The sequence below is a fragment of the Zootoca vivipara genome, chromosome 2 (assembly GCF_963506605.1).
Source record: "Zootoca vivipara chromosome 2, rZooViv1.1, whole genome shotgun sequence".
In the NCBI taxonomy this organism is placed as follows: Eukaryota; Metazoa; Chordata; class Lepidosauria; order Squamata; family Lacertidae; genus Zootoca; species Zootoca vivipara.
The window spans coordinates 8,187,492-8,214,033 of NC_083277.1; the positions used below are offsets into that span (position 1 = coordinate 8,187,492).

Consider the following 26,542-nt stretch of genomic DNA (forward strand, 5'->3'; position numbering starts at 1 on the left):
TTGGGAACCCAAGGTATAAGCTGACATGAGTGGCCTTTTTGTCTAGAATGTACAATGCACCCCCCCCCAAAAAAAACCCCACAAATGTTGTTGGCTGTGTCCCTGTGTCTCTTGCATTGGCAGTCAGAATGCAGAAAAACAAGGGGAGCGATAAGCATGTGTCCCTGGCCTTCGTTCTGAACCATCAAGCCGAGATGTTTCATAATGGAGCCTAGAACATTTGGGGACTTTACTAATTAATGTGGGGTGGAATCTTGCTTCTTTAAAACAAATTAATAGCTATTCATCAACAAAACACAATCCATTTTGTTATCAACCCCCAGGGTGCACATTATTGTTCTGATCAGATCATCTATATCTTCTAGATATAGACACCTATGATGTCAACTGTTTCTCCTTTTTAAAAATCTTTTTGTGATAACTGAAAATATTGGTCCAATTTCTATTATTACTTTAAACTTCCTGCTGAATCAATTTATTTATTTCAGCCTGTTTTTTGCTAGGCTTCTCTGTTCTCATCCGCCTATGTCTTGTGACGTAGATAAGGTTTGTCTTCTCCACTGCAAATCAGGATGTAAGCTACATTCTCCCTCTTTTTTCTGTGGAATGTGGCACTTTTCAAGAACATTAGCTGGACGTATTCCCTAAATGAATTGTCTGATGAATGCCTTCTTTCCCACACTCGGGGCATTCATAAGGCTTCTCCCCTGTGTGGGTTCTCTGGTGCTTGATCATTGTATGCCACCGGGAGAAGTGTTTTCCACAATCTGGGCACTCGTACGGCTTCTCCCCTGTGTGGGTCCTCCAGTGATTGAGTAACGTATCTCTCTGGGAAAAGCTTTTCCCGCAGTCCGGGCATTTGTGAGGCTTCTCTCCTGTGTGGATCTTCTGGTGCCTCTTCAAATGGAGTTGCCACTGGAAGTCTTTCCCGCACAGGGAGTATTGACACAGCCTCTCCGGTGTGGTTTCGCAGGTGACTCACCAAACTTGTGCGGTTTCTCTTTGGTGCCGGTCAGTGTACAGGGGTGGCCAACTCCCAAGTGACTGCGATCTACTCACAGAGTTAAAAACTGGCAGTGATCTACCCCCTTTTGGGGGGTTCAGGTCAAGGTTGAACTTTTTTGGTGAAGGAAAGCCCTGTTTTGGGGGGTTCAGGTCGAAGTTGTTGAGCATTTTAGGGAGGAGGGAAGACCTGTTTTGTGGGGGTTCAGGTCAAAGTTGTTGACCTTTTAGGGAGGAGGAAAGCCAAATTTGGGGGGGGGGTGCAGGGCAAAAATGTTGAGCTTTTTTTAGGGGAGCTAAAGTTGTTGAGCTGCTTTGGATCTACCAGTGATCTACCACAGACATCCAGTGATCTACGTGTTGGGCATACTTGGTGTAGACCTGGTGTAGCCGGATCCGGCCCAATCTCCTCCTAAATCCAGCCCGCGGATGGTCCGGGAATCAGCGTGTTTTTACATGAGTAGAATGTGTCCTTTTATTTAAAATGCATCTCTGGGTTATTTGTGGGGGCATAGGAATTCATTTTTTCCCCTTCAAAATATAGTCTGGCCCCCCACAAGGTCTGAGGGACAGTGGATCGGCCCCCTGCTGAAAAAGTTTGCTGACCCCTGGTGTAGACAATGCTAGATGGACCCAAGGGGTCTGGCTGACTCTGCTTTTAATAAGACAGCTATTCCAGCCTGTTTGCTCACATGCCACCTCTCTGTTGGGAAACTGCCCCACAGCCCCCAATGGGTTAAACAGATAGAGCTGTGTTTTGCAGAGAGGCCCAGGGAGCAGCCAGTCAATGCTGTCCCTTCCTTTTCCTGCCAGGGAACTCGGCTGCAAAACCATGGCTTCGTTGTGCAGAAGGTCAGAGAGGTGAGTGCAAAGCTGTGTTTTGGGGCAACGAGGGAGGCGAGACAGGAGGGAAGAGGAATCGGCAAGGAAAACTCATTCAGGTGGTTTGGAAGCGGCGAGGGCGTTTTGACATGTACGGAGTCAGACTGATAGTCCATACAGCCCCGTATTGTCTGCACTGGCAGGCAGCAGCCCCCTGGGGTTTCAGGACAGCCCTGCTTGGGGATTGACACTGGGATCTTGTGCATGCAGAGCAGGTTCTCTGTCGATTGCAGCCCATGTCTCTCTACTGACACATACAGGAATCTCCTCCTCCTCCTCATATATATTTTGAAATCATTTTTATTTGATTTAATCAAAATGCATATCCATATATAGAGATTAATCTGAATCTCGAGATTTCCCCCCACCTCCTCCACGGGTCCTATTGTCAACATTTACAACTGCATATTATTTCATAATTTATATTTTATATCAATCCATGTTAATATCCATGGTATTATTTGTTACATTGCAAGTGAGATTGAAATCCTGCTCATGTTTTCATCTGCTTGCAGTGGTCTCCTAAATAAATTATCATTTTTTTCCTGTTCTTTAAAAAAAAGGTTTTGTCCTCTGGGTTCCTGAGTTTTCCAGTCAGCTTTGCTTGCCTTTCTTCTCCCGTGGAGAATCATAGAGTTGGAAGAGACCACAAGGGCCATCCAGTCCAACCCCCTGCCAAGCAGGAAACACCATCAAAGCATTCTTGACATATGCCTGTCAAGCCTCTGCTTAAAGACCTCCAAAGAAGGAGACTCCACCACACTCCTTGGTAGCAAATTCCACTGCCGAACAGCTCTTACTGTCAGGAATGTTTAGGTGGAATCTTCTTTCTTGTAGCTTGAATCCATTGCTCCGTGTCAGCTTCTCTGGACTTTGTCTTCTTTCCATCTCTGGGCTAGTAACATGTGAGCACATTATTGTTGTTGTTGTTGTTTTATTTATTCCCCACTCATCTGAATGGGTTGCCCCAGCCACTCTGGGCAGCTTCCAACATATATAAAACATAATAGGTTAAAAAAGGTAAAAAGTAAAGGACCCCTGGACGGTTGTTGTTGTTGTTTAGTCGTTTAGTCGTGTCCGACTCTTCGTGACCCCATGGACCAGAGCACGCCAGGCACTCCTGTCTTGCACTGCCTCCCGCAGTTTGGTCAAACTCATGTTCGTAGCTTCGAGAACACTGTCCAACCATCTTGTCCTCTGTCGTCCCCTTCTCCTAGTGCCCTCAATCTTTCCCAACATCAGGGTCTTTTCCAAGGATTCTTCTCTTCTCATGAGGTGGCCAAAGTATTGGAGCCTCAGCTTCACGATCTGTCCTTCCAGGGAGCACTCAGGGCTGATTTCCTTAAGAATGGATAGGTTTGATCTTCTTGCAGTCCACGGGACTCTCAAGAGTCTCCTCCAGCACCATAATTCAAAAGCATCAATTCTTCGGCGATCAGCCTTCTTTATGGTCCAGCTCTCACTTCCATACATCACTACTGGGAAAACCATAGCTTTAACTATACGGACCTTTGTCGGCAAGGTGATGTCTCTGCTTTTTAAGATGCTGTCTAGGTTTGTCATTGCTTTTCTCCCAAGAAGCAGGCGTCTTTTAATTTCGTGACTGCTGTCACCATCTGCAGTGATCAAGGAGCCCAAGAAGGTGAAATCTCTCACTGCCTCCATTTCTTCCCCTTCTATTTGCCAGGAGGTGATGGGACCAGTGGCCATGATCTTGGTTTTTTTGATGTTGAGCTTCAGACCATATTTTGCGCTCTCCTCTTTCACCCTCATTAAAAGGTTCTTTAATTCCTCCTCGCTTTCTGCCATCAAGGTTGTGTCATCTGCATATCTGAGGTTGTTGATATTTCTTCCGGCAATCTTAATTCCGGCTTGGGATTCATCTAGTCCAGCCTTTCGCATGATGAATTCTGCATATAAGTTAAATAAGCAGGGAGACAATATACAACCTTGTCGTACTCCTTTCCCAATTTTGAACCACTCAGTTGTTCCATATCCAGTTCTGACTGTAGCTTCTTGTCCCACATAGAGATTTCTCAGGAGACTGATAAGGTGATCAGGCACTCCCATTTCTTTAAGAACTTGCCATAGTTTGCTGTGGTCGACACAGTCAAAGGCTTTTGCATAGTCAATGAAGCAGAAGTAGACGTTTTTCTGGAACTCTCTAGCTTTCTCCATAATCCAGCGCATGTTTGCTATTTGGTCTCTGGTTCCTCTGCCCTTTCGAAATCCAGCTTGCACTTCTGGGAGTTCTCGGTCCACATACTGCCTAAGCCTGCCTTGTAGAATTTTAAGCATAACCTTGCTAGCGTGTGAAATGAGCGCAATTGTGCGGTAGTTGGAGCATTCTTTGGCACTGCCCTTCTTTGGGATTGGGATGTAGACTGATCTTCTCCAATCCTCTGGCCATTGGACGGTTAAGTCCAGTCAAAGGTGACTATGGGGTTGCAGCACTCATTTCGCTTTCAGCCGCCGTTTCTCCACAGACAGCTTTCCGGGTCATGTGGCCAGCAGGACTAAACCACTTCTGGTGCAACGGGACACCGTGACGGAAACCAGAGCACATGGAAATGCCGTTCACTTTCCCGCCACAGTAGTACCTATCTATCTACTTGCACTGGCATGCTTTCGAACTGCTAGGTTGACAGGAGCTGGGACAGAGCATCGAGAGCTCACTCCATTGCCGGGATTCGAACTGCTGACCTTCTCATCGGCAAGCCCAAGTGGCCACCCGCATCCCCTATAAAACATAATAAAACATTTTTAAAAAACTTCCCTGTACAGTTTCCATATACTAAGTCAGACCATTGGTTTCCCTAGCTCAGTATTGTCCACACTGACTGGCAGCAGCTCTCCACAGTTTCAGACAATAGTCCTTTCTAGTCCTACATGGAAATGCTGAGGGTTGAACCTGGGAGCCTTCTGCATGCAAATCATGTGTTCTGCTGAGCTGTTAAACTTTCCCTTTTTCTCAGTAGGGACAAAATTTAGCTATTTCTTGATCCCCAAGTAAGGCAGATAATACACAAAGTGTTACCTCGCTCGCATCCCCTTCCACTCCTCTCGCACCTGTGATATTCAAGATAAGACCCACATAGCAAGAAAGGAACAATTCACTAATTGAGCCACCAGAAACTGACTCTGCAGCTCAAACCAAAACCATAAACAGACTGAGCAACACAAATATAAATTGCTTCAGAATCGTGGCAGAATAGAACCGCTTTTATCTGCTGTTGAGGAGGTGCCTGGGAAATGTGCTTAATACCCCTGCAAGAACCTGCTAAGCCTTTTCATCTCAGTCCTGGAACATCTGCTTGGCATGCAGAAGGTCGCAGGTTCAGTTCCCAGCAAAGGAATGCTTTGATGGTGTTTCCTGCTTGGCAGGGGGTTGGACTGGATCTCTTCCATCTCTATGATTCTATGATTCTAACTCCAGTCAGGGTTGAGAGAGAAATCCTACTTCTAGCTCAGAGGTGAAAAGAACATAAACTCGCTACCAGAGAAGAATGGCAGATCAAGACTATGCTGAAATGGCTAAAATGACCGGAACGATCAGAAATTAGGAAGACGAAAAATTTAATAAGAAATGAAGGAAATTTATAATTTACCTTGGAGAATACTGTAAATGGTTAAAATCATTAGCGGGATTGCAATAACACTTATAATGTAACGAGAACTATGGAAATAAATAAAAAAATGTCCAGTAGCACCAACTTTGTTCTGGATACAAGACCAACTTTGTTCTGGATATAAGCTTTCGTGTGCATGCACACGAAAGCTTATACCCAGAACATACTTCCCGTAGTTGGTCTCTAAGGTGCTACTGGATAATTTTTTTATTTATTTCGACTGTGTCAGACCAACATGGTTACCTACCTGAACTATGGAAACTATGGAAATATAAAATTTTTGATTAAAAGATGCAGGAGAAAAGGTTTAACAATGAGGGGGAGGAGGGATGTCTAGTGATTCGTGGGAATCTTGTACTTTTGGAATGTGTTGTGGTATGATTGTAATTCTTAATATGTAAAATCAAATAAAACAATTTGGAGGGGAAAGGAGAGAAATCCTAGAGAACTAATGCCAGTCAGTGCAAACAACACTGAGGTAGTTAGGCTGATGGCCTGACTTTCTATGTTCTGAATGTAACACAGCTCTTAAAAATAAAATAAAAATTCTTCAGGAATAATCTTCTGTCTTTTGCCTCTGCGAGGTTTGTCATTGGATTCAGGACAGGGTCATTGCCAATGGAGCTTCTTACCTCGCACCAGATTGAGTGGCTGAACCGAACGAAGCAGGCGACTGAAGACATGGTTTAGGAGCTGGGGCGGAGCGAGGCGGAGCTGTCACATTCTGTGTGAGAGATGGCACAAGGGATGGACCGGAGTGAAATTCAAGCTTTGCCGAATCGGCGCGCAGTTCCGGGAACACGAGCAGAGAGGCAGGGCGGAGCAGGACCTCAATTGCAGAAGGGGCCTGGCAGAGTCCAGCGGGAGGTTATGGAGCTGTTCCCGACAGCGAGGCAGTCGCCAAACATGGGATGGAGCGGCCCATGCTTGCCAGAACTTGCCCCACGGGAAGATCCCAAGCCTTGCCCGCTCTCTACGGAAAGAACGCACTGCGGCAGTGGCAGCCCTGAAGGAGACCGCGCAAACATCCTCCCGGCAGACCTCAGCAGAACATCAGAAGAGGCCCACATGGGTTTGGATTCTGGGGGAGTCAAGGAGGAGCCCCGGGAAAGGGACACCGTCGCCCTGGAGATGCAGCGGCTGAACTTCCGTCAGCTCCGCTACCAGGAGGTCGGGGGGCCGCGGGAAGTGTGTAGCCATCTCTGGTACCTGTGCCACCGGTGGCTGAAGCCAGAGAGGCACACCAAGGAGCAGATCCTGGAGCTGCTGGTCCTGGAGCAGTTCCTGGCCGTCCTGCCCTCGGAGATGCAGAACTGGGTCAGGGAAGGCAGGCCGGAGACCTGCGCCCAGGCGGTGGCCCTGGCAGAAGGTTTCCTGGGGAGGCAGCAAATGGGTGAGAAACCCAAAGAGGTGAGGGCATTTATTTCTTTCCTTTTTTGAAATAATTTTTATTTGATTTTACAAGTATAAAGATATAACAATCCAACTAGACACACCCACAGTTAAAGATCCCTTCGAATCTCTGGGCTTCCAGCATCCCCTCCATGGGTCCTATTGTTAACCTTTACTGCATATTTTTCAGTAGTCCATATTTTATATTACTCTATTGTTTCCATAATACTTGCTGCATTACAAGGTAAATTGCAAAAATTCCCATTCTTCATTAAAGTTTTGGTCTTCTTGGTTCCTGAACTTTCCAGTCAGTTTTGCCATTTCGGCATAATCCAGCAGTTTAATTTGCCATTCTTCTCTCGTAGGGACTTTATCTTCTTTCCATCTCTGGCTACTAGCATCCGTGTGGCTATCATCACAAACATAAAAAATCTTCTCTGCTCCCTTGGAATGTCTGTGCCTATAAATCCTAATAAAAAAAGTCTCTGGTTTGTTTGTTTTTACAAAAGTTAATTTGAACATTTTTTTTCACCTCATTATATATCATTTCCCAGAATGCTTTTATTACCTTACAAGACCACCACATATGATAGAAGGTGCCTTGTGTTTTTTTTTTTTACATTTCCAGCAAATATTTGTACCTGTCTTACACATTACTGGGAGTCAGATACGAGAACATTTGTTTCTAAGCTGACCCTGGCGGCATTCAAAGTTTGTGATAATACTGCATTGTTGCCTGCTGGATTCCCAAACAATGTGTTGTTCTTTGTGGGATTCTCAAAACAACGCATTGTTGTTTGCCAGCTTCCCAAGATGAATCTGATTGGTCACTGTGGGAAGAGAAAGATGGACTAGATGCACCCTCCTTTTGAGTAGCCCATCAGAGGACCAACGGTCCAGCCTTCTTTCCGGCACCCCCTGCCCCTTTGCCCAGTACTTTTCCATCCACCCTGTTGCCTTTCTCCAGCTGCCTTGACCGGGTTGTGTCCTCCTGGTTGTTTCAGGTAGTGCCTACGAATCCCGCGGCTCCTTCAGAGGCCAGAGAGAAGCTGCCACGTGTGGTAGTCAAAGAAGAGGGTGGCAGAGGTGCGTCCTCTTTGGGTAAGGCGGAAGTCCTTGGTTGCCTGGAATGCAGGCTTCTTCCTGCCCCGGGTGCTTAAACCTCAGCTCTGATCTTCCCTGTTCAGTCCCTAGAACAGGAGGTGCCCATGTGTTGTCTGTGGGTGCACAAACCTTCAAACGCTTTCTCCAGAGCCTGCAGGGTCAGCCCCAACAACTGAACTGGGGCTTGAAAGAATGCCCTATTCTTCTTTGGGGATCACTCGTATCCAAGTAAGATTGTCTTCCATGAACACGGTCTTAACAGTGAGTCCGTAAGTGACTGTGGAGGCCAATTCTGGATCCACACGTCCTTCCACAGTGGGGACATAGGTTTCCAGGCGGGAGTTGATCACGGTGAGGGTTTGTCAAGCAGGCCTTCCTCTTAGCACATTTTCCCCTTTCATACTGAGTTTGATAAAGGCTGTTCTAATTTTTAAAGATTTGCCTTGAGATTTATCCCATTGCACAAGGGGCGTCGCTACAGGGGGGGGCGGGCTGCCCCGGGCACCGCCCTGGGGGGGTGACAGACACTCGCCGGGGGCCCACCCCCGCGATCTGCAACTCAGCCGATTCCCAAAACCTTGCTCATCGTGAGGCGGCGGCTGGCTTGTGCTTGCTCTCTCGCTCTGCTGCTGCCAGCTCGCGCTTTCCTTTTCCTTTTCGGCTGGGGTGGAGCCACACGCGGAGGCGAGGGACGGGCCAGCGAGGAGGGGCGTCACACCAGCCTCAAGCATGACGCCTCGCTGGCATGCCCCTCGGCTCCACACGCGGCTCCGCCCAGTGCCCACCCCAGCCGAAAAACACCAAAAAAAGAGGAAAGTGAGAGCCGGCAGCGGCAGAGCGAGAGAGCAAGCACAAGCCAGCCGCCGCTGCACGCCGATCAAGGTTTTCGCTGGGCGGCGGGCCGGACTCAGCTTGCTCCCTCCCTCGGCCTACGTGCGCTCTCCCTGGACGGAGTTGAGGGGCGGGTCACCTCGCTGGCCCTCCCCTCAACTCCACCCAGGGAGAATGCACGCCACAGCAGGAAGGGAATGTGTGTCGACCGAGGGAGCAAGCCGGTCCCGGCAGCTGCCCGGCAAAAACATTGCCATGCGCTGCAGGGCTTGGCTTGCTCAGCCAACGCACGCTCTCCCTTCCTCCTGCGGCGCGCGCAAGGGCAACGTCGAGGGGCGGGCCAGCGAGGCGGCACCATGCCTGCACGTCATGACGTATGCATCGTGACGTCACGATGCTGCGGAGTGCTGCCCCGCCCCCAGGGGTGACTCCGCGTTTGCTGCCCCGGGTGACGGAACGGCTAGCAACGCCCCTGGCATTGCAGTTAGTGCTTAGAAGGAGCTAGGCCACATTCAGACCATAAATTTTAAGCGCTATGATACCTCTTTAAACTGCCATGGCTCCACCCCCAAGAATTCTGGGAGCTGTGGTTTGTTAAGGGTACCGACAGTTGCTAGGAAGCACCTATTTCCCTCTCAGAGCTACAGTTCACAGCGTGCTATAACTATCAATCCCTCCTCACAGGGGACTCTGGGAACTGTAGCTCTGGGAGGGGAATAGGGCTCCCCTAGAACACTCAGCACAACCACAAGAAACTCCAGCTCCCAGAATTCTTTGGAGGAAGCCATGCCTGCTTAAAGTGCTATGTGGGGGCACTGTGGTCTAAACCACTGAGCCTCTTGGGCTTAATGATCAGAAAGTCGGTGGTTCGAATCCCCAAGACGGAGTGAGCTCCCATTGCTCTGTTCCAGCTCCTCCCCACCGAGCAGTTCGAAAGCACCCAAGTGCAAGTAGATAAATAGGTAAACAGCATTTTCGTGCGCTCTTACTTCCGTCACAGTGTTTCCGTTGCACCAGAAGCGGTTTAGTCCTACTGGCCACATGACCCGGAAAGCTGTCTGTGGACAAACACCAGCACCTTCAGCCTGAAAGCGAGATGAGCGCCGCAACCCCATATTCACCCTTGACTGGATTTAACCGTCCTGGTTACCTTTACCTTTTTTACCTTTTTACTTTAAAACTATGGTGTGAATGTGGTCTCAGTTTTGCCCCTTGTGGAACTCAGCAGAGAGAGGAAGATGGGGAGAAATCTTGTGTAATTCCCAGAATGGTTCACCGATCAGCCCCTTGTCACAGGGAACTGGGAATTGTAGGCCCCAGAAGGAAGCCCTTAAAGAAATGTGGCCCCTGGATTGCAAAACTTACCCCGCCCTTGTGATAAAAGTATTTCCTCAACCCCCACTATGGGTTTTTGTGTCCCTCCCCTCTTATGGACCAAGTCAGCTTACTTTGGACACTTACTAAGAACCAAGTTTATCTGCAACAATTATAATGCCAGCTACAACTAGGGTTTCCAGACTCAAAAGAGAGCAGGGCAATTAAAGGCACAGAAGTCCTGTCCTAGAATCATAGAGTTGGAAGAGACCACAAGGGCCATCCAGTCCAACCCCCTGCCAACCCCCTCTATTGAGTCTGGCAACCCTAGCTACAACATAAAACAACAATTCAAAGCAAGCTCATAGTATGAAGCTATACTAAACCAACATTAAACCACTCCCTACCAATTCACTGCAAACCATTCATCTAGATTATTGTTGCTTTCCTCTCCTTCAGGTGACAGTTGGCTGAATCAGCGGGAGGGTAATCCACAGCGGGAATGGCCAACCCAAGTAGACCCTCATTTGCAATGTCAGGATAACAAAACAGCTTTCCTGCCTTATTCAGAGACAAAGATGGGAAGCCACCCGGAAGACAGTGTGAATGATCCTGGGAGAACACCTGGGGATTTTGTTGAGCCCACAAACCAGCAGATCCCTCCCAAAGGCAAGAAGCAAAGAACTTGCGGCGTCTGTGGGAAGAGCTTCAGCCGCAGCACGGGCCTGATTGCACATCAGAGAATCCACACCGGGGAGAAGCCGTACGAGTGTCCTGACTGCGGGAAATCCTTCACATTGAAGTCGAACCTGATAGCCCACGAAAGGACTCACAACGGCGAGAAGCCGTACGGGTGCCAGCAATGCGGGAAAAGCTTCAGCGTGAGCTCGCAGCTCATTAAGCACAAGAGGACTCACTCGGGGGAGAAGCCGTACAAATGCGCGGAGTGCGGGCAGGCATTCCGCCAAAGCTCGCACCTGAAAAACCACCAGAGAATCCACACAGGAGACCGGCCGTTCAAGTGCTCGGACTGCGGGAAAAGCTTCAGCGTGAGCTCAGACCTGATCCGGCACGAAATCTCGCACACAGGGGAGAAACCGTACCAGTGTCCCGACTGTGGCAAGCGCTTCTGCAACAGTTCGCAGATTATTACTCACCGGAGAGTCCACACGGGGGAAAAGCCGTACAAATGCCTGGAGTGCGGGAAAAGTTTCACCGTGAGCCAGCAGCTCAGCAGGCACCAGCGAGTCCACACAGGAGAGAAGCCATACAAATGCCCCGAATGCGGGAAAACCTTTGGTGTCAGCACACTCCTTACGGGACACCTGAGAATCCACACGGGAGAAAAACCGTACGAATGTTCGGAATGTGGGAAAAGCTTCAGGCTGCGCTCAAACCTTATTGCACATCAGAAAATACACATCGCAAGGAAATCCTAGGCACTTTTACTCTGTGTGTGTGTGTGTGTGTGTGTGTGTGTGTGCATGCTTGCTGGAGAAGGGATTAAATTTTGAATTCAGTTGTCTAATTTTTCACGATACAATCATACCTTGGTTGCAGAATGCCTTGGAACTTGTATGTTACAGCTTCCAAATGATCGAAAACTGGAAGTTAGTGTTCTGGTTTTCGAACAATTTCCAGAAGCTGAATGTCCTGTGTGACTTCCACAGCTTCCGATTGGCTGCAGGAAGTTCCTGCAGCCAATCAGAAGCCGCAGCTTGGTTTTCGAACGGTTCTGGAAGTCGAATGGACTCCCGGAACACATTCTGTTCGGGAACCAAGCACTACTGTATTTGCATACGGGATCTAGAGTTGCCATATTTTGAAGAGCAAGAAAATGAGGATGCATTTGGCAACTTCTACTTTTAACTCTGGATCTCTGTGATAACTCTCATCATGAAAAAGAGGACATGTCCTGGAAAAAGAGGACATATGGCAACCCTACTGGCGGCCTGATCAGATCTATAGAATGGGGTAGCCAATGTGGGCCTCTCCAGAGGCTGGATTTCATCTTCCATCAGCCTTGGCTAGCATGGCTCAAAGTAAAAAAAGGATGGGCGTTCTAACTTAACAACCTCTGGAGGGGGGGACACATTGCTACTCCCTGCTCTAGAGCAGCGTTCTTCAATCTTAGGTCCTCAAATGTTGTTGGACTACAACTCCCATCATGTTCTTCGGCCAAACTGGCTGGGGATGATGGGAGTTGTAGTCAAACAAGGATCAGGGGTCAGCAAACTTTTTCAGCAGGGGGCTGGTCCACTTTCCCTCAGACCTTATGGGGAGCTGGACTATATTTTGGGGGGAAATGAATGAATTCCTATGCCCCATAAATAACCCAGAAATGCATTTTAAATAAAAGGACACATTCTACTCATGTAAAAACACGCTGATTCCCGCACCGTCAGCGGGCTGGATTTATAAGGCGATTGGGTCGGATCCAGCCCCCGGGCCTTCGTTTGCCTACCCATGAACAAGATCATTCTCATGTGTGTGTGTTTTTTTAAAAAAAAAAATACTGGACAGGAATTTACTCTCAAGGTGACCTCCTGCGTTAGAATAACCCCCTCAATTTACTTGTTTTTAAAATGTCTTCACTGAAAGGTGTTTTGTTACATGAGTGAAGGGAGAAGGCATAAGGGGACCCCATTGCAAAATACAAGCATAGGAGGTTTGTCAAAGCAGCATGACCATCTTCTGAACAAACCATTAAGAGAATTATTGGCCGTGGAAATGATTGCACCAACCTGCTTTGTGAATATTTGTGTGCATCGATCCACCGAGTCTTGAGAACCTAGCGGTCACCTGCAATAATTTACCCAGTGGCCGTATCTCTATAGGAGAAGTGGGATGGGCTGTGGGACACCTGCCTTGTGTGCAGAAGGTTCCTACCGGTAGTTCAATCCAGGTAAGGGCTGGGGGAGTTTCCCTGCCTGAAACCATGGCGAGCCATTGCCAGTTTCCTGAAACGGGGCTGAACTAGATGGAACAAGGGTCTGGCTGAAGGTCAGGCTGCTTCCTATGTTCTTGCCTGGATAGCTCAGTTGGTTAGAGCATGGTGCTGATAACGCCGAGGTTGCAGGTTCGATCCCCATATGGGACTCTTAAGGCCTCGTTTACCCCATACAGTTAAAGCAGCATCCTATTACTTTGAAGAAAAAAATCATGGCTTCTCCCAAAGCATTCTGGGAGCTGTCATTTGTTCAGGGTGCTGAGTTTTGTTAGGTGACACCCCTGTACTCTTCAGAGAGCTACAGTTTCCAGGGATGAGGGACAGATTCTTAAACCACTCTGGGAATTGCAGCTCTGTGAGGGGAATTGGGGCACCCTAAAAGGGCTCTTTAAAGTGGTGTGATGGGCCCTATCTGCACTATGCACTTAAACATCATACCCCTTTAAATAGTCCTTTTCATAGAATTGTAGAGTCGGAAGGGATCCTGAGGGTCATCTAGTCCAACCCCCTGCAATGCAGGAATCTTTTGCCAAACATGGGGCTCGAACCCATGACCCTGAGATTAACGAGTCTCCTCCTCTACCAACTTGGGAAAAGCTCTTGTCTATAACCTCAGAGAGCTGCTGCCAGTCAGTGTTGACAGTACTGAACTAGGTGAGCTAGTGGTCTGACTCTGTAGATCAGGCATTCCCAAACTCGGCCCTTCAGATGTTTTGGAACTACAACTCCCATCATCCCTAGCTAACAGGACCAGTGGTCAGGGATGATGGGAATTGTAGTCCTAAAACATCTGGAGGGACGAGTTTGGGGATGCCTGCTGTAGATGTTTCAGTTAATTGGCAAGAATGGCTAATATATGCAGGTCTATTAGGTCACGTGTGGGGGACCCTTTGCCGTTCCAGATGTTGCTGGACCAGCTCCCGCCAGTGTGTGTCTTTTTAAATTATTATTATTCCCTTGGTTTCATGGCTCTGAATGCTCTGTCGATGCTGTGAACTTCGCAGAACACTGGGAAACATTATAAAAACTTTTTTAAAAAAAGCCTGTTTCTCTGTTGCTTTGCTCAGCTGTCAAGATCAAGTGGATGAGGAAGATCGTGCATTTTTGCTTTGGTTTTGGAATTTATTTAATTATTTGTGTGTATACATCCATAAGAACACGAGAAGAACCTGGCTGGATCAGGCTAGTGATTTATTATTATTATTATTATTATTATTATTAGGCATCCATCTGCTGACTGGGTTGCCCCTGCCACTTTGGACGGCTTCCAATCAATTAAAACAGTGGTTTTCAACCAGCGTGTCGTGGCACCCTGGAGTGCCTTGAATGATGGCCAAGGACAACACTGGCCTCTGTCCAGGGGGTGTTGGCTGCCAGGAGCTGAGGTACATAGCTGCCAAGTCTCCCGCTGAAAAATGCGGGATCAGCAGTGGCGCGGCACCGGAAGTCGCTTCTACGCATGTCCGGAAGCAACTTCTGGTGCCGGCACTGCCCGGTTTCCAGTGCCCAGACATGGGCAGAGCAGCACCCGAAATGGAGCCTCCCTGGCAGGTAGGAAATCCGGGGGATTTCCGGGATTTTTTTCTATTTGGGATAACAGCGGGAAACGGATTAAAATCCGGGGATTTCCCGCAAAAAAACAGGAGACTTGGCAGCTATGCGTGAGGTAGCCTCAGAGTAAGCAAGCAAACTGGCAAGGGGCCTTTGCTGTTGGGAATGGACAGAAAAATCTGAGGCCCTTGTGGGGCAGTGTGAGGAGGCACCTCTCTTTTGGGGGGGGGGGCGCAGCTCAGAGACCAGGGACAGCAGCAGTGGCTGCCCAGAGGACTCCCAAGGAGAGGGGAGAGGAGAAGAGGCCTAGGGAACACTCCACAAGGGAGGGAGTTCGAAAAGGGGTGAGGGGCTGTGGGCTCTGCATGCAAGGGGTGACACAACTGGGCTCCTGAGCCCCACAGCGGAGCCGCAGAAAGGATGTACGTAGCTGGTCAAGGGAGCCATGGACCCAAAAAGGTTGAAAACCTCTGAATTAAAACATCAAACACAGTAAAACGTCAAACATGCATGTGGGAAGTTACAAGCTGGATCTGAATGCAACGGCACTCTGCCCACCTGTGATTCCCATTAAAGGTAAAGGGCATGGGCGTACCCAGGATCAAAACTAGGGGGGGCCAAGGGGAGGGGCCAAGGCACGGAAGGGGAGGGGCCACAAAGTGGGCGGGAACGGCGAGCTCGCGCTCCGCCGGGCTGTGCCCCTCCCTAGAAGCAGGGCTGGTGGGCGGAAGCGGAGCCCAGCGGAGCGCGAGTTCAGCGTTCCCGCCCGCCGCGCCGCGCTCTCTGGTTCCCCGCCGCACTTGGCCTTGCCAGAGGGCGCGACGGGGAGCTGGAGGGAGGGCGCAGTGCGGCGGGCGGGAACGGCGAACTCGCGCTCCGCCGGGCTGTGCCCCTCCCTAGAAGCAGGGCTGGTGGGCGGAGGCGGAGCCCAGCCCAGCGGAGCGCGAGTTCGCCGTTCCCGCTCACCGCGCCGCGCTCCCTGGTTCCCCGCCGCGCTTGGCCTTGCCTGAGGGGGCGCCGGGGAGCTGGAGGGAGGGTGCGGCGCAGCGCGGCGGGAATGGTGAACTCGCGCTCCGCCGGGCTGTGCTCCGCCTCTGCCCACCAGCCCTGCTTCTAGAGTAGGGCAGCTGCCCTAACTTGCCCTGTGGTGGGTACGCCCTTGGTAAAGGGACCCCTGACCATTAGGTCCGGTCGTGACCGACTTTGGGGTTGCGGCGCTCATTTTGCATTATTGGCCGAAGGAGCCGGTGTACAGCTTCCAGATCATGTGGCCAGCATGACAAAGCCGCTTCTGGTGAACCAGAGCAGCACACGGAAGCGCCATTTACCTTCCCACTTGAAGCAGTACCTATTTATCTACTTGCACTTTGACGTGCTTTTGAACTGCTAGGTTGGCAAGAGCTGGGACTGAGCAACGGGAGCTCACCCCGTCGCGGGGATTCAAACCGCCAACCTTCTGATCGGCAAGCCCTAGGCTCTGTGGTTTAACCCACAGTGCCACCCGCATCCCTGTGATTCCCATTACAATTCTTTTTTAAAAAAATTAATAAAAAATCTTAGTCTTAGCCATAAAACCCCCATGTCTTTTCCAATGCAATAGCTGCAGCCTGTACAGTTTATTTTTGCCATTTTCAATTTCACATGCAATAACTGAAAGAACAGAACAGAAAACACAAGAGGGACATAACAGCAACAACAACAATACTCCAACCATCTGGCCGGGTACCCCCACCACCACCACTCTGGGTGGCTTCCAACATGCATTAAAATACATTAAAATATCACAGATTAAAAGCTTCCCTAAACAGGGCTGCCTTTAGGTATTTTCTAAATGTCGGGTAGTTATTTATCTCTTTGACCTCTGATGGGAGGGCGTTCCACAGGGCGGGTGCCACTACGGAGAAGGCCCTCTGCCTGGTTCCCTGTAGCTCTGCTTCTCGCAGTGAGGGAACCGCCAGAAGGCCCTCGGCGCTGGATCTCTGTGTCCCCTCCCCGCTTTTGGGGATCCTCATATGATGATTTCCCCTCTACATCTCCTTCTCCATTATTATAAATCCTTCGCCAATCCATACTTCAAAATTTTTACAGCAGGCTTCCTATCAAACCTACTGGTGGATGTGATTATTTGCAATCGTTTCTCAATTAACCTTCCCCTGTTCTTTATTAAAATGTGCCTCTTCCTGGTTTCTAATTCGTCCTGTAGGGTTGTTGGGGTTTGTTTGTTGCCATTTCAGCGTAAATTCGTCAATTTTATAGCTGCAGCCTGTGCAGAAAGGTAAACGAGATTGTTGTTGTTTAGTCGTTTAGTCGTGTCCGACTCTTCGTGACCCCATGGACCATAGCACGCCAGGCACTCCTGTCTTGCACTGCCTCCCGCAGTTTGGTCAAACTCATGTTCGTAGCTTCGAGAACACTGTCCAACCATCTTGTCCTCTGTCGTCCCCTTCTCCTAGTGCCCTCAATCTTTCCCAACATCAGGGTCTTTTCCAAGGATTCTTCTCTTCTCATGAGGTGGCCAAAGTATTGGAGTCTCAGCTTCACGATCTGTCCTTCCAGGGAGCACTCAGGGCTGATTTCCTTAAGAATGGATAGGTTTGATCTTCTTGCAGTCCATGGGACTCTCAAGAGTCTCCTCCAGCACCATAATTCAAAAGCATCAATTCTTCGGCGATCAGCCTTCTTTATGGTCCAGCTCTCACTTCCATACATCACAACTGGGAAAACCATAGCTTTAACTATACGGACCTTTGTCGGCAAGGTGATGTCTCTGCTTTTTAAGATGCTGTCTAGGTTTGTCATTGCTTTTCTCCCAAGAAGCAGGCGTCTTTTAATTTCGTGACTGCTGTCACCATCTGCAGTGATCAAGGAGCCCAAGAAAGTAAAATCTCTCACTGCCTCCATTTCTTCCCCTTCTATTTGCCAGGAGGTGATGGGACCAGTGGCCATGATCTTGGTTTATGAACGAGATTATTTTGGGAGTTAAATCGGGAGAGAGGCTCTTCTCCTAGAGAGGATGCGGAGCGCACACAAGAGAGGAAGTTGGAAGCGTGTGTTGGTGCGCTCCTGCCCAGCTTTCCCCACCCCGGCAGTGCAAAGAGTAGGAGGGGGTGGGAGCTCCTTCCTGCACCGCCTCCTATTGGGTCGGCTCTCCTGGGTTGCTCCTCTAAATGTGAATGCAGCTGCTGCGTGCCTGCTTTGATGTCCCTTCGGGTGCCACGGGGTCAAGGCGGGTGAGTTTTGGCTCTGCGCCTTTGCGCATCTCTTAGCCGCGCGTTCTTTTGGTGCTGCAGACGGGTAGAGAGGGGACCTTATCCTCTTTCCGTCTGGTTTCTCACACCTGGGGGCTGGGTGTGTTTGGAGACTGGAGAGGAGAGCGCCTGAGAGTGCAGAAGGTCAGGAACAGAGAAAGCAGCCCCTCCAGGAAAGGCAGAATCAGACCCTTGGTCCATTTAGCTCAGCGTTGACTACTGACTGATAGTGGCAAAGTCTCCTGGGTTTTGGACAGGAGGCATTCCCAGAGCCACTTGGTGTGGTTGAACATGAAACTTTCTGAATGCAAGGCAGATCAGATCCTCTACCACTGAGTCATGTATAGGACTTGGGTGGCACTGTGGTCTAAACCACTGAGCTTCTTGGGCTTGCGGATCAGGAGGTCGGCGGTTCAATTCCGTGCAACGGGATGAGCTCCCGCTGTTCTGTCCAAGCTCCTGTCAACCTAGCAGTTTGAAAGCACGTCAGTGCAAGCAGATATATAGGTACCGCTGTGGTGGGAAGGTAAATGGCGTTTCAGTGCGCTCTGGTTTCCATCACAGTGTCCTGTTGCACTAGAAATGGTTTAGTCATGCTGGCCTGGTCACATGACCCAGAAAGCTGTCTGTGGACAAACGGCCTCGGCCTGAAAGCGAGATGAGCGCCGCAACCTCATAGTCACATTTGACTGGACTTAACCATCCAGGGGTCCTTTACCTTTTACTTACCACTGAGTTATGTCCCCTTTCCAAGGAGGGGAATAAAAAAGGGGTGGTGTTTGGGTGGATGAGAGTTCCCATGTCGCGATTATGATTATCATTGAATCACCTTTTGCATCTGGCTCTGTAGAAGGCAGTTTCCTGCGTTCATATGATTTGACCAATAATCATAGAACTGGGGAGTTGGAAGGGACCTGAGAGTCATCTAGTAGAACCCTGTGCAATGCAGGAATCTCAACTAAAGCATTTATGACAGATGGTCATCCAAACTCTGCTTAAAAATCTCCAAGGAAGGTGAGCCCACCACCTCCCAAGGGAGTCCGTTCCACTGTCAGACAGCTCTTGCTGTCTGAAAGTTCTTCCTGTTGTTGAGTCAGAATATCTCCTCCTTTCTTGTAACTTGAATCAACTGGTTTGTCTCCTGCCCTCCCGAGCAATAGAAAAAAAAAAAGCCTTCTCTATCTTCCATATTCAAGCCCCAAAGGGGAAAACATTGACTCTTTTTACCAAGAGAGATGCTGAAAGGAAAATCCAGAAGAAACATTTCCATATGTGCTGTTAAATTCTGCCTTTCTGTCTCTTATTTTCCCTCAGGGACACTGGCTGCCTTCTTGCAAGTTCCAGTTAATTTTTTTTCTTACTGTTTCGGAGCTCAGAACCTCTCTGTTCTCTGTGATGTGATGTGTTTCTGTTTTGTTCTAGGGCAGCCAGAAGATGGAATTATTTCCCTGTGAAAATACAGGAGCTGAAAATTTGAGAGGTAAATAGTAGCCACACGGATGTGAGGCCATTGTTTCCCTGAGAGTCAAAATGGCGGTCAGTCAGGCTGAGTTAGAGCAGGGAATGCAGACAAAGGTAAAAACGGAGGAACAAGACCCAGGTGGATTTGAACTCAGGGTAGAGTCCGTGGGGGGGGGGATCCTCTTGTGATCCTGAGGCCAGCAACAATCTGGATTTTCCAAACTGGGAAATGCCGGAGCCATTTAAAGAAGAACCAGGCGACAAGAGGACTCTGCCATGTTCAGGGTCTCAGGAGCTCCTCAAGGCAGTGAGATGTCTTCATTCGGGATGGGAAAGCCCAGCAAGGCAGGAGCCCATTCTGTGGCATAACACAAAGGCTTTTCTGGCCTTGTTGGATGGCGTGGCGAACGCTAACCAGTGGCCCCAAGGCATGCCGAACTTCCTTGGAGCGTTACCACAGGAATATGGGAAGCTGGACGCCAGCAATGGGGAAGACAATTGGAAGGCGAGAGATGAGACCCAAGGAAGTGAGTCTGCTACCCTGGACATGGAGTGGAAACTCTTCAGGGAATTCCACTACCAGGACGTTGACGGGCCCCGCGAGGCCTGCAGCCGCCTGTGGCATCTTTGCCATCACTGGCTGAAGCCGGAGAGATCTTCCAAAGAGCGGATCCTGGAGCTGCTGATCCTGGAGCAGTTCCTGGCCATCCTGCCTCCAGAGATGCAGAGCTGGGTCAAAGATGGCTGTCCAGAGACCTGCGTCCAGGCGGTGGCTTTGGCTGAGGACTTCCTGGTGAGGCAAAGAGAAGCCAAGAAACCAAAACAGCAGGTGAGGGCGCTTCATCAGGATGTCCCAAATGTTGCAGGCCCTGGGGGCTGGGGCTCATTGGAACTGACAGGGTGGAAAGCAGGGAGGCCACCAGTAGGAGGAGCCAGAGCCAAGGTAGTCTACTTTCAGAGCATCCATTTAAACAGCCATTACTTCCCCCAAAGAATTCTGGGAGCTGTAGTTTGTTGGGAGTGGTTAAGCGTTAAGATATCCATTTCCCTTCACAAAGCTACAATTCTCTAGAGTTTCCTGGGAAGAGGGATGGGTGAGTGTTAAATCATTCTGGGAATTGTAGCGCCGGAAGGAAAAAGGCCTCGGCCCAGTATACCTGAAGGAGCGTCTCCACCCCCATCGTTCAGCCCGGACACTGAGGTCCAGCTCCGAGGGCCTTCTGACGGTTCCCTCATGGCGAGAAGTGAGGTTACAGGGAACCAGGCAGAGGGCCTTCTCGGTAGTGGCGCCCGCCCTGTGGAACGCCCCCCCCCCCATCAGATGTCAAGGAAATAAACAACTATCTGACTTTTAGAAGACATCAGAAGGCAGCCCTGTTTAGGGAAGTTTTTCATGTTTGATGTTTTATCGTGATTTTAATATTCTGTTGGGAACCACCCAGAGTGGCTGGGGAAACCCAGCCAGATGGGTGGGGTATAAATTTATTATTATTATTATTATTATTATTATTATTATTATTATTATTATTAAATGGGGGAGGTCATTCCTATGGAGAGGCCAGAGGTCCCCCACTACTCCGTTAGTCCATGCTTGTTTTTTTCTATTATTAATAGAAATAATTAATTTTACATCAGCCAACATGCAGTAGTAGTGCTGAACCAACCCTTTTGCTGTATTGTCCGTTATGCTTCTTTGCCATTTCAGGGGCTGCCGCTGTCGGGAGGCACAGCTTTGAATTGCACTCCAGCAACAGGAATGATATCGGAGGCTGGACAGATGCCGGTGGGCTCAGAGGCTAAAGAGGAGGTGGAGGACCAAGGCTGTGCCAGCATGCTAGGTGAGGTTTTCATTTTGGCAATATGCCTTGGCTGTCAGGGACTGGATCATAGCTGCCAAGTTATCCCTTTTTTTAAGGGAAATTCCCTTATGCTGAATAGGCTTCCTCGTGAGAAAAGGGAAAACTTGGCAGCTATGGACTGGACATCGGAGGAGGAATGGTGGAGATCATCCCCTCCCCCTTCTCCCGCACTTCCCAGAGAAGAGGGAGACAGTATAGATTTAGAACAGTGGTTTGCAGAAGGTCACAGTTCAGAGGCTGCAGAGGGTAAAAGCTGGGGAATATTGGGAGAGGAACAGGAGGAGGAAGAAGCACCAGGGGAGAGACAGCTGTCAGACTCAGTTTCTTTGGAAAGCATTCCTGACCCCTGCTCTCCCAGGATCCAGTGGGCATTGAGAGTAGGAGAGCAGAGAGCGCAGAGGCACAGATCAGCCAACACAGGGATGACATATACCCGTAATAGGAGAGACGGAGGGGGTGGGGACTTTACTACACCTCTCTCTGTGAATACTGAATAAAATACCTTGGTAAGAGCTTTTTTGTTTTCCCCCCCATTACTGGGAGCCTGCCATGAGGGAGGGGGATCGGATTCCCAGGCCCTCTATTATCACAGCAGCAAACAAACACCAAAATGGGAAGCCCCCCAGCAGGACCTAAATGCAACAGCACTCTCCACCCACGTGATTCCTAGCCTACTGCCTCCGAAAGTGGAGGGGCAGCATCTCCCGCCGTGGGGTGGGAGGGGTGTGTCATGAGGGAGCCGCCACGCAGCTCACTGGCCTAACTGCCGAAAGAATCCAGACACACAGAGAAAGCGGCTTTTCAGTCCTTTTATTAGTATCATACAGAATACAGTGGAAACTCGGAAGCTGAATGCCTTTGAACTCGAACATTTTGCGTGGCTTCCGATTGTCTGCAGGACGCTACTGCCGCTGTAGTAGTAGTACATTCTTGCCACTGTAGTAGTAAACATAAATAAGTTACTATACAGTTTGGGTGTCTCTGTTCCTAAAATTCCCAAGAGAAAAGCTTCTGGTTAGTTTTTTTTTTACGAATTTAAACATCCTTTTCATTTCATTATATATCATTTCCCAGTAGACCTTAAACTTACTATAAGACCACCACATATGATAAAAAGAACCTACTTTCTCTTTACATTTCCAACGCTTATTTGATTTAAATTTATATTTTTTTGCCATTTTACTCGGTGTTAGATACGATCAATATATTATTTTGAAACTGTAACATGCTGTACATTTTATATCCATATTTCACAATCGTTCCCATGCTTCCATGTCTATATTATAGACATGCAAGAGAGGGTCTTCTTGCTTCTTGTGTCATTTGTTCCATATATCAAAGATGTCTGGCACGAAGAAGTCCTTCCTGAATTCCTTGACAACACTGTTTTTTAAATTATTATAGAGGGGGTGGGCCTTTTGTCTGTAAAAACAACAACATGCATCTCCTCTTTGTCACTAAAAAAATCCTCAAACATTGTAGTTTTCCTTGTAGGGGGAATGCTTCAATTCCCTGATCACACCTGTCCTGTACTTTTTCCACCTCTGCAATATACCCTTTTTGAGACTGAGGGACCGAAACCGTAGATGGAACTCTAAATGCATTTGCAGCTGATAGAAGTTCTGAAAATTTTGTTTCTGCAGGTGATGGACGGGGGACCGAGAACAAGGAGGAGACTCCTCTGACGGAAAATCCTGATCGGTTGCAGCCTCCAAGCCAAGAAGGGGAGTGCCCTGAGAGGCGAAGGGGAAATCATCCGGGAGGGAGCGCTGCAGATTCTGTCCTTTATGCCAGAAGGAAGGAGGCCTTGGAGAAAAACATCCAGCAGGGACTCCTCAAAGACGATAAACGACACAAGTGTGACGTGTGCGGACGAGGGTTCAGTCGGCCCACGGGATTCACTGCGCATCAGCGAATCCACACGGGCGAGAAACCCTATAAGTGCATGGAGTGTGGGAAAAGCTTCAGTTTGAAGTCGACCCTTGTGGCCCATGCAAGGACCCACACGGGCGAGAAGCCGTACACCTGCACGCACTGCGGGGAAAGCTTCGCCGTGAGCTCAGACCTCACTCGACACTACCGGACCCACACGGGAGAGAAACCCTACAAGTGCTTGGAGTGCGGGAAGTGCTTCCGGCAGAGCTCCTCGTTCGGCAGCCACCTGAGGACCCACACGGGAGAACGGCCCTTCCGGTGTTCGTGCTGCGGGAAGAGCTTTGCCATGTGCTCGGACCTCACCAAACATTACCGGACCCACACCGCGGAGAAGCCGTACAAATGCTCGGACTGCGGGCGCCAGTTCCGGCAACACTCCTCTTTTGCCAACCACCTGAAAAGCCATCGCGGAGAGCTGCCTTTCAAATGCTCCGACTGCGGGAAGTCCTTCAGCGTGAGCACATTCCTGATCAGACACGAGAGAATCCACACAGGGGAAAAGCCGTACCGGTGCTCGGATTGTGGGAGGAGCTTTGGGCACAACTCTCAGCTCATTTCGCACCTGTGCGTTCACACGGGGGAGAAGCCGTACAAGTGTCCTGAGTGCGGGAAAAGGTTCACCGCTAGCTCTCTCCTCCGGGGACACCAGAGAATCCACACCGGTGAAAAACCGTACAGTTGCGGGGTTTGCGGAAAGACGTTCAGCCTGAGGTCTAACTTCCGCAGGCATCAGAGCACTCACACGGGGGAGAAGCCATTTAAGTGCTTGGCCTGTGGGAAAAGCTTCATTACTAGTTCAGATCTTCTTGCACACAAGAGAACCCACGCAGGAAATAAATTGTAGATATGCACCAGGAGGTGGGCTTATGATCTTAATACGGTGGTACCTTGGTTTTTGGACGTCTCCATTGCCGAACATTTCAGTTTTCAAACGCTGAAAACCCAGAAATAAATGCTTCCATTTTCGAACACGCCTCGGATGTCAAATGGCTTCCACTGCGTGTATCTGTTGTTTTTCACAATTTTCTCTGTTGAATTGGCAGGACGCCCTTTGCGCCTCAGTTTTTGAACATTTTGGAATGGTCTTCCCGAACAGATTACGTTAAAAAACCAAGGTACCACTGTATTGTTCAGAGCTTACGTGTAGCAGAAAGGTGATAACTACTTTCCCAAGTTGGTGGGTTGTTGAGTTATTTCCCCTTCTGAGAATGGGGCTGTAACGGGTTGCTTCCAAGCACATGGCGAGTAGGAGGCTCAGAAAAGCACTTTGCTACTAGCAGATCCATGGGCCTGGAGACTGGCAAGAAAGACAATGACTAATTTCTTCTGAAACGGCATTTTGTGTTAATGCTTTTTCCCCCAGGATCGCCCGTTTCGTTTGTGCTATGAAGAGCTGGGTAGCTCAGTCGGCTAGAGTTGTGGTGCTGATAATGCCAAGGTTGCAGGTTTGATCCCCATAAGGGACTGCTGCAAATTCCTGCATTGCAGGGGCTTGGACCAGATCAGGCATAGGCAACCTTGGCTCTCCAGATGTTTTGGAACTACAACTCCCATGATCCCTAGCTAACAGGGCCACTGGTCAGGGATCATGGGAGTTGTAGTTCCAAAACATCTGTAGAGCCAAGGTTGCCTATGCCTGGACTAGATGATCCTCAGGGTCCCTTCCAACTCTGTAATTCTATATGAGTTTACTTGATGGAGAGGTTTAGGTGTGCATTCTGCTGAACCACTGGACAAAAGAGCTTCTGTTGCTCTGGCCAGCTCCATTCAAGGCTTGAGCTCCACAAAGGAAGAGTGATGAGTAACTGAACCTTGACTTTGAAAGGCTGCATAAACCATCGTGTCTGAAATGAGCCCAGGTGAGGCTCAGGCTGGCTCACCCTTCCCCTCCCGTGTCCTCAAAAAGACATAAGAGGAGAACCAGCATCAGGCCAGTGGCCCATCTTGTCCAGCGGCCACAGAGTTTCCCTGGGAAGAGGGACTGAGTGTTAAACCATCCTGGGAACTGTAGCTCTGTGGGGGGAATAGGGGGACTCCTAACAACTCGCAGCACCCTTAGCAAACCACAGTTCCCAGGATTCCTTATGGAGAAACTGTGGCTAAACAGTGTGATGCTGCTTTAATGGTATGGTGTAGTTGGAGCTTTGAATTTGTTTTTAGATGTTTTTAGGTTTTGCTTTTTTTTAATTAAAAAAACCCAGTTTTAATTTTTATTTTCATTTTCTATTTTATCACAGAAGTGTTTGCCTCCCTGGGCTTCTCTGGGAGGAAGGACAGGATATGTACCAATAAATAAAATAAATCAAAAAGAGGGCACTGTGTTGGCTAATATTTATTTATTTTATAAAATCCGTATACAGTACTGCTGTGTCATTCATATATATACAGTGGAACCTCGATTTTTTAATGTAATCCGTTCTGGAAGACTGTTCAACTTCCGAAATGTTCAAAAACCGAGGAGCAATGGGCAGTCGGCAAAATCCATTGAGAAAAAAAGAAAAACATGCAGCGGAGGCTGTTTGACTTCCGAAGAGCATTCGAAAACGGAAGCAATTACTTCCGGGTTTTCGGTGTTCGGCTTCCGAAACGTTCAGCTTCTGAGATGCTCGAAAACCGAGGGAGCCATTCATCTTACTTCCTCCTGAGTAAGGGCTGCTGCTGTGGTGTTTTGGTGACAAGAGCCTGACAAAAACATCTGGAAGTCACCAGGTTGAGGAAAGCTGGCCTAAGCCATTTCAGGGTTAAAAGGTCGGTAGCAACACTATTTTGAATTATGATTGGAAACTAATAGTACTAGGAAACTAGGACAAGTGTAGGGTGAAGCGGTGAACAATTTTAGACCTCTGTGTGTGCACAGTTTTTTTTAAGACAGCCAGGTATATTATTTTTCTTTTGGACAGTGCTTTGAATGAACTAATTTGGTTTAACAAAGTTCGTGGATTTAGTTCAAAAATCTCTGATCTACCTTAGAAAAGTAGTTCCCATAAAAGCCACGTGAACTGAACTTGAATTACATTCATACTGGGGCAGAACATTGAACAACTTCTTGCTCACCTTCAAGTTCATTCCCCTTACGTGTGTTTTTTAACTCTTTAGACTCTATTCCACTCTGTGTGCGTTTGCACATTTGCTTGGCTTTCTTAAATACATTTTTTGACTTCAGCACAGCCGCTTGTAACATTCTGAATCCTGGGGGCGGGATTTTTGTCTGAGGATCATTTGGATTAACTTGAATTGTGAACTGAGTATGTTCTGAACTGGTAAAGCTAGCATATTGTTCTCTGGCTTCTTGCCCTTGGCTGACAGGCGTGGGACAAAGGCCCCCTTCCTTGAGCTCGCTATTAAAAAACAAATAAATCCTTGGCATTCAGTGCTGGGCAGCCA

General features: G+C 48.8%; 1 protein-coding gene across 1 annotated transcript; it reads left to right on the forward strand.

The window, feature by feature from the left end:
* The first annotated feature begins 1,531 nt into the window (after positions 1-1,531).
* On the forward strand, positions 1,532-24,655 carry LOC118080231 (zinc finger protein 850-like). The gene is made up of 7 exons (XM_060270918.1): positions 1,532-1,863; positions 6,098-6,923; positions 7,910-8,006; positions 10,614-11,590; positions 19,525-20,193; positions 21,070-21,202; positions 22,867-24,655. The coding sequence occupies exons 2-7, from the start codon at positions 6,249-6,251 to the stop codon at positions 24,000-24,002; spliced, it is 3,687 nt and encodes a 1,228-aa protein (XP_060126901.1). The 5' UTR covers positions 1,532-1,863; positions 6,098-6,248; the 3' UTR covers positions 24,003-24,655.
* Positions 24,656-26,542: the final 1,887 nt, after the last annotated feature.

Coding starts and splice junctions, on each gene's coding strand:
- LOC118080231 (XM_060270918.1), top strand. CDS start 6,249: ATGGCACAAGGGATGGACCGGAGTGAAATTCAAGCTTTGCCGAATCGG. Junction 20,194..21,069: donor CCAAGAAACCAAAACAGCAG/GTGAGGGCGCTT, acceptor TTGCCATTTCAG/GGGCTGCCGCTGTCGGGAGG. Junction 21,203..22,866: donor AGGCTGTGCCAGCATGCTAG/GTGAGGTTTTCA, acceptor TTGTTTCTGCAG/GTGATGGACGGGGGACCGAG.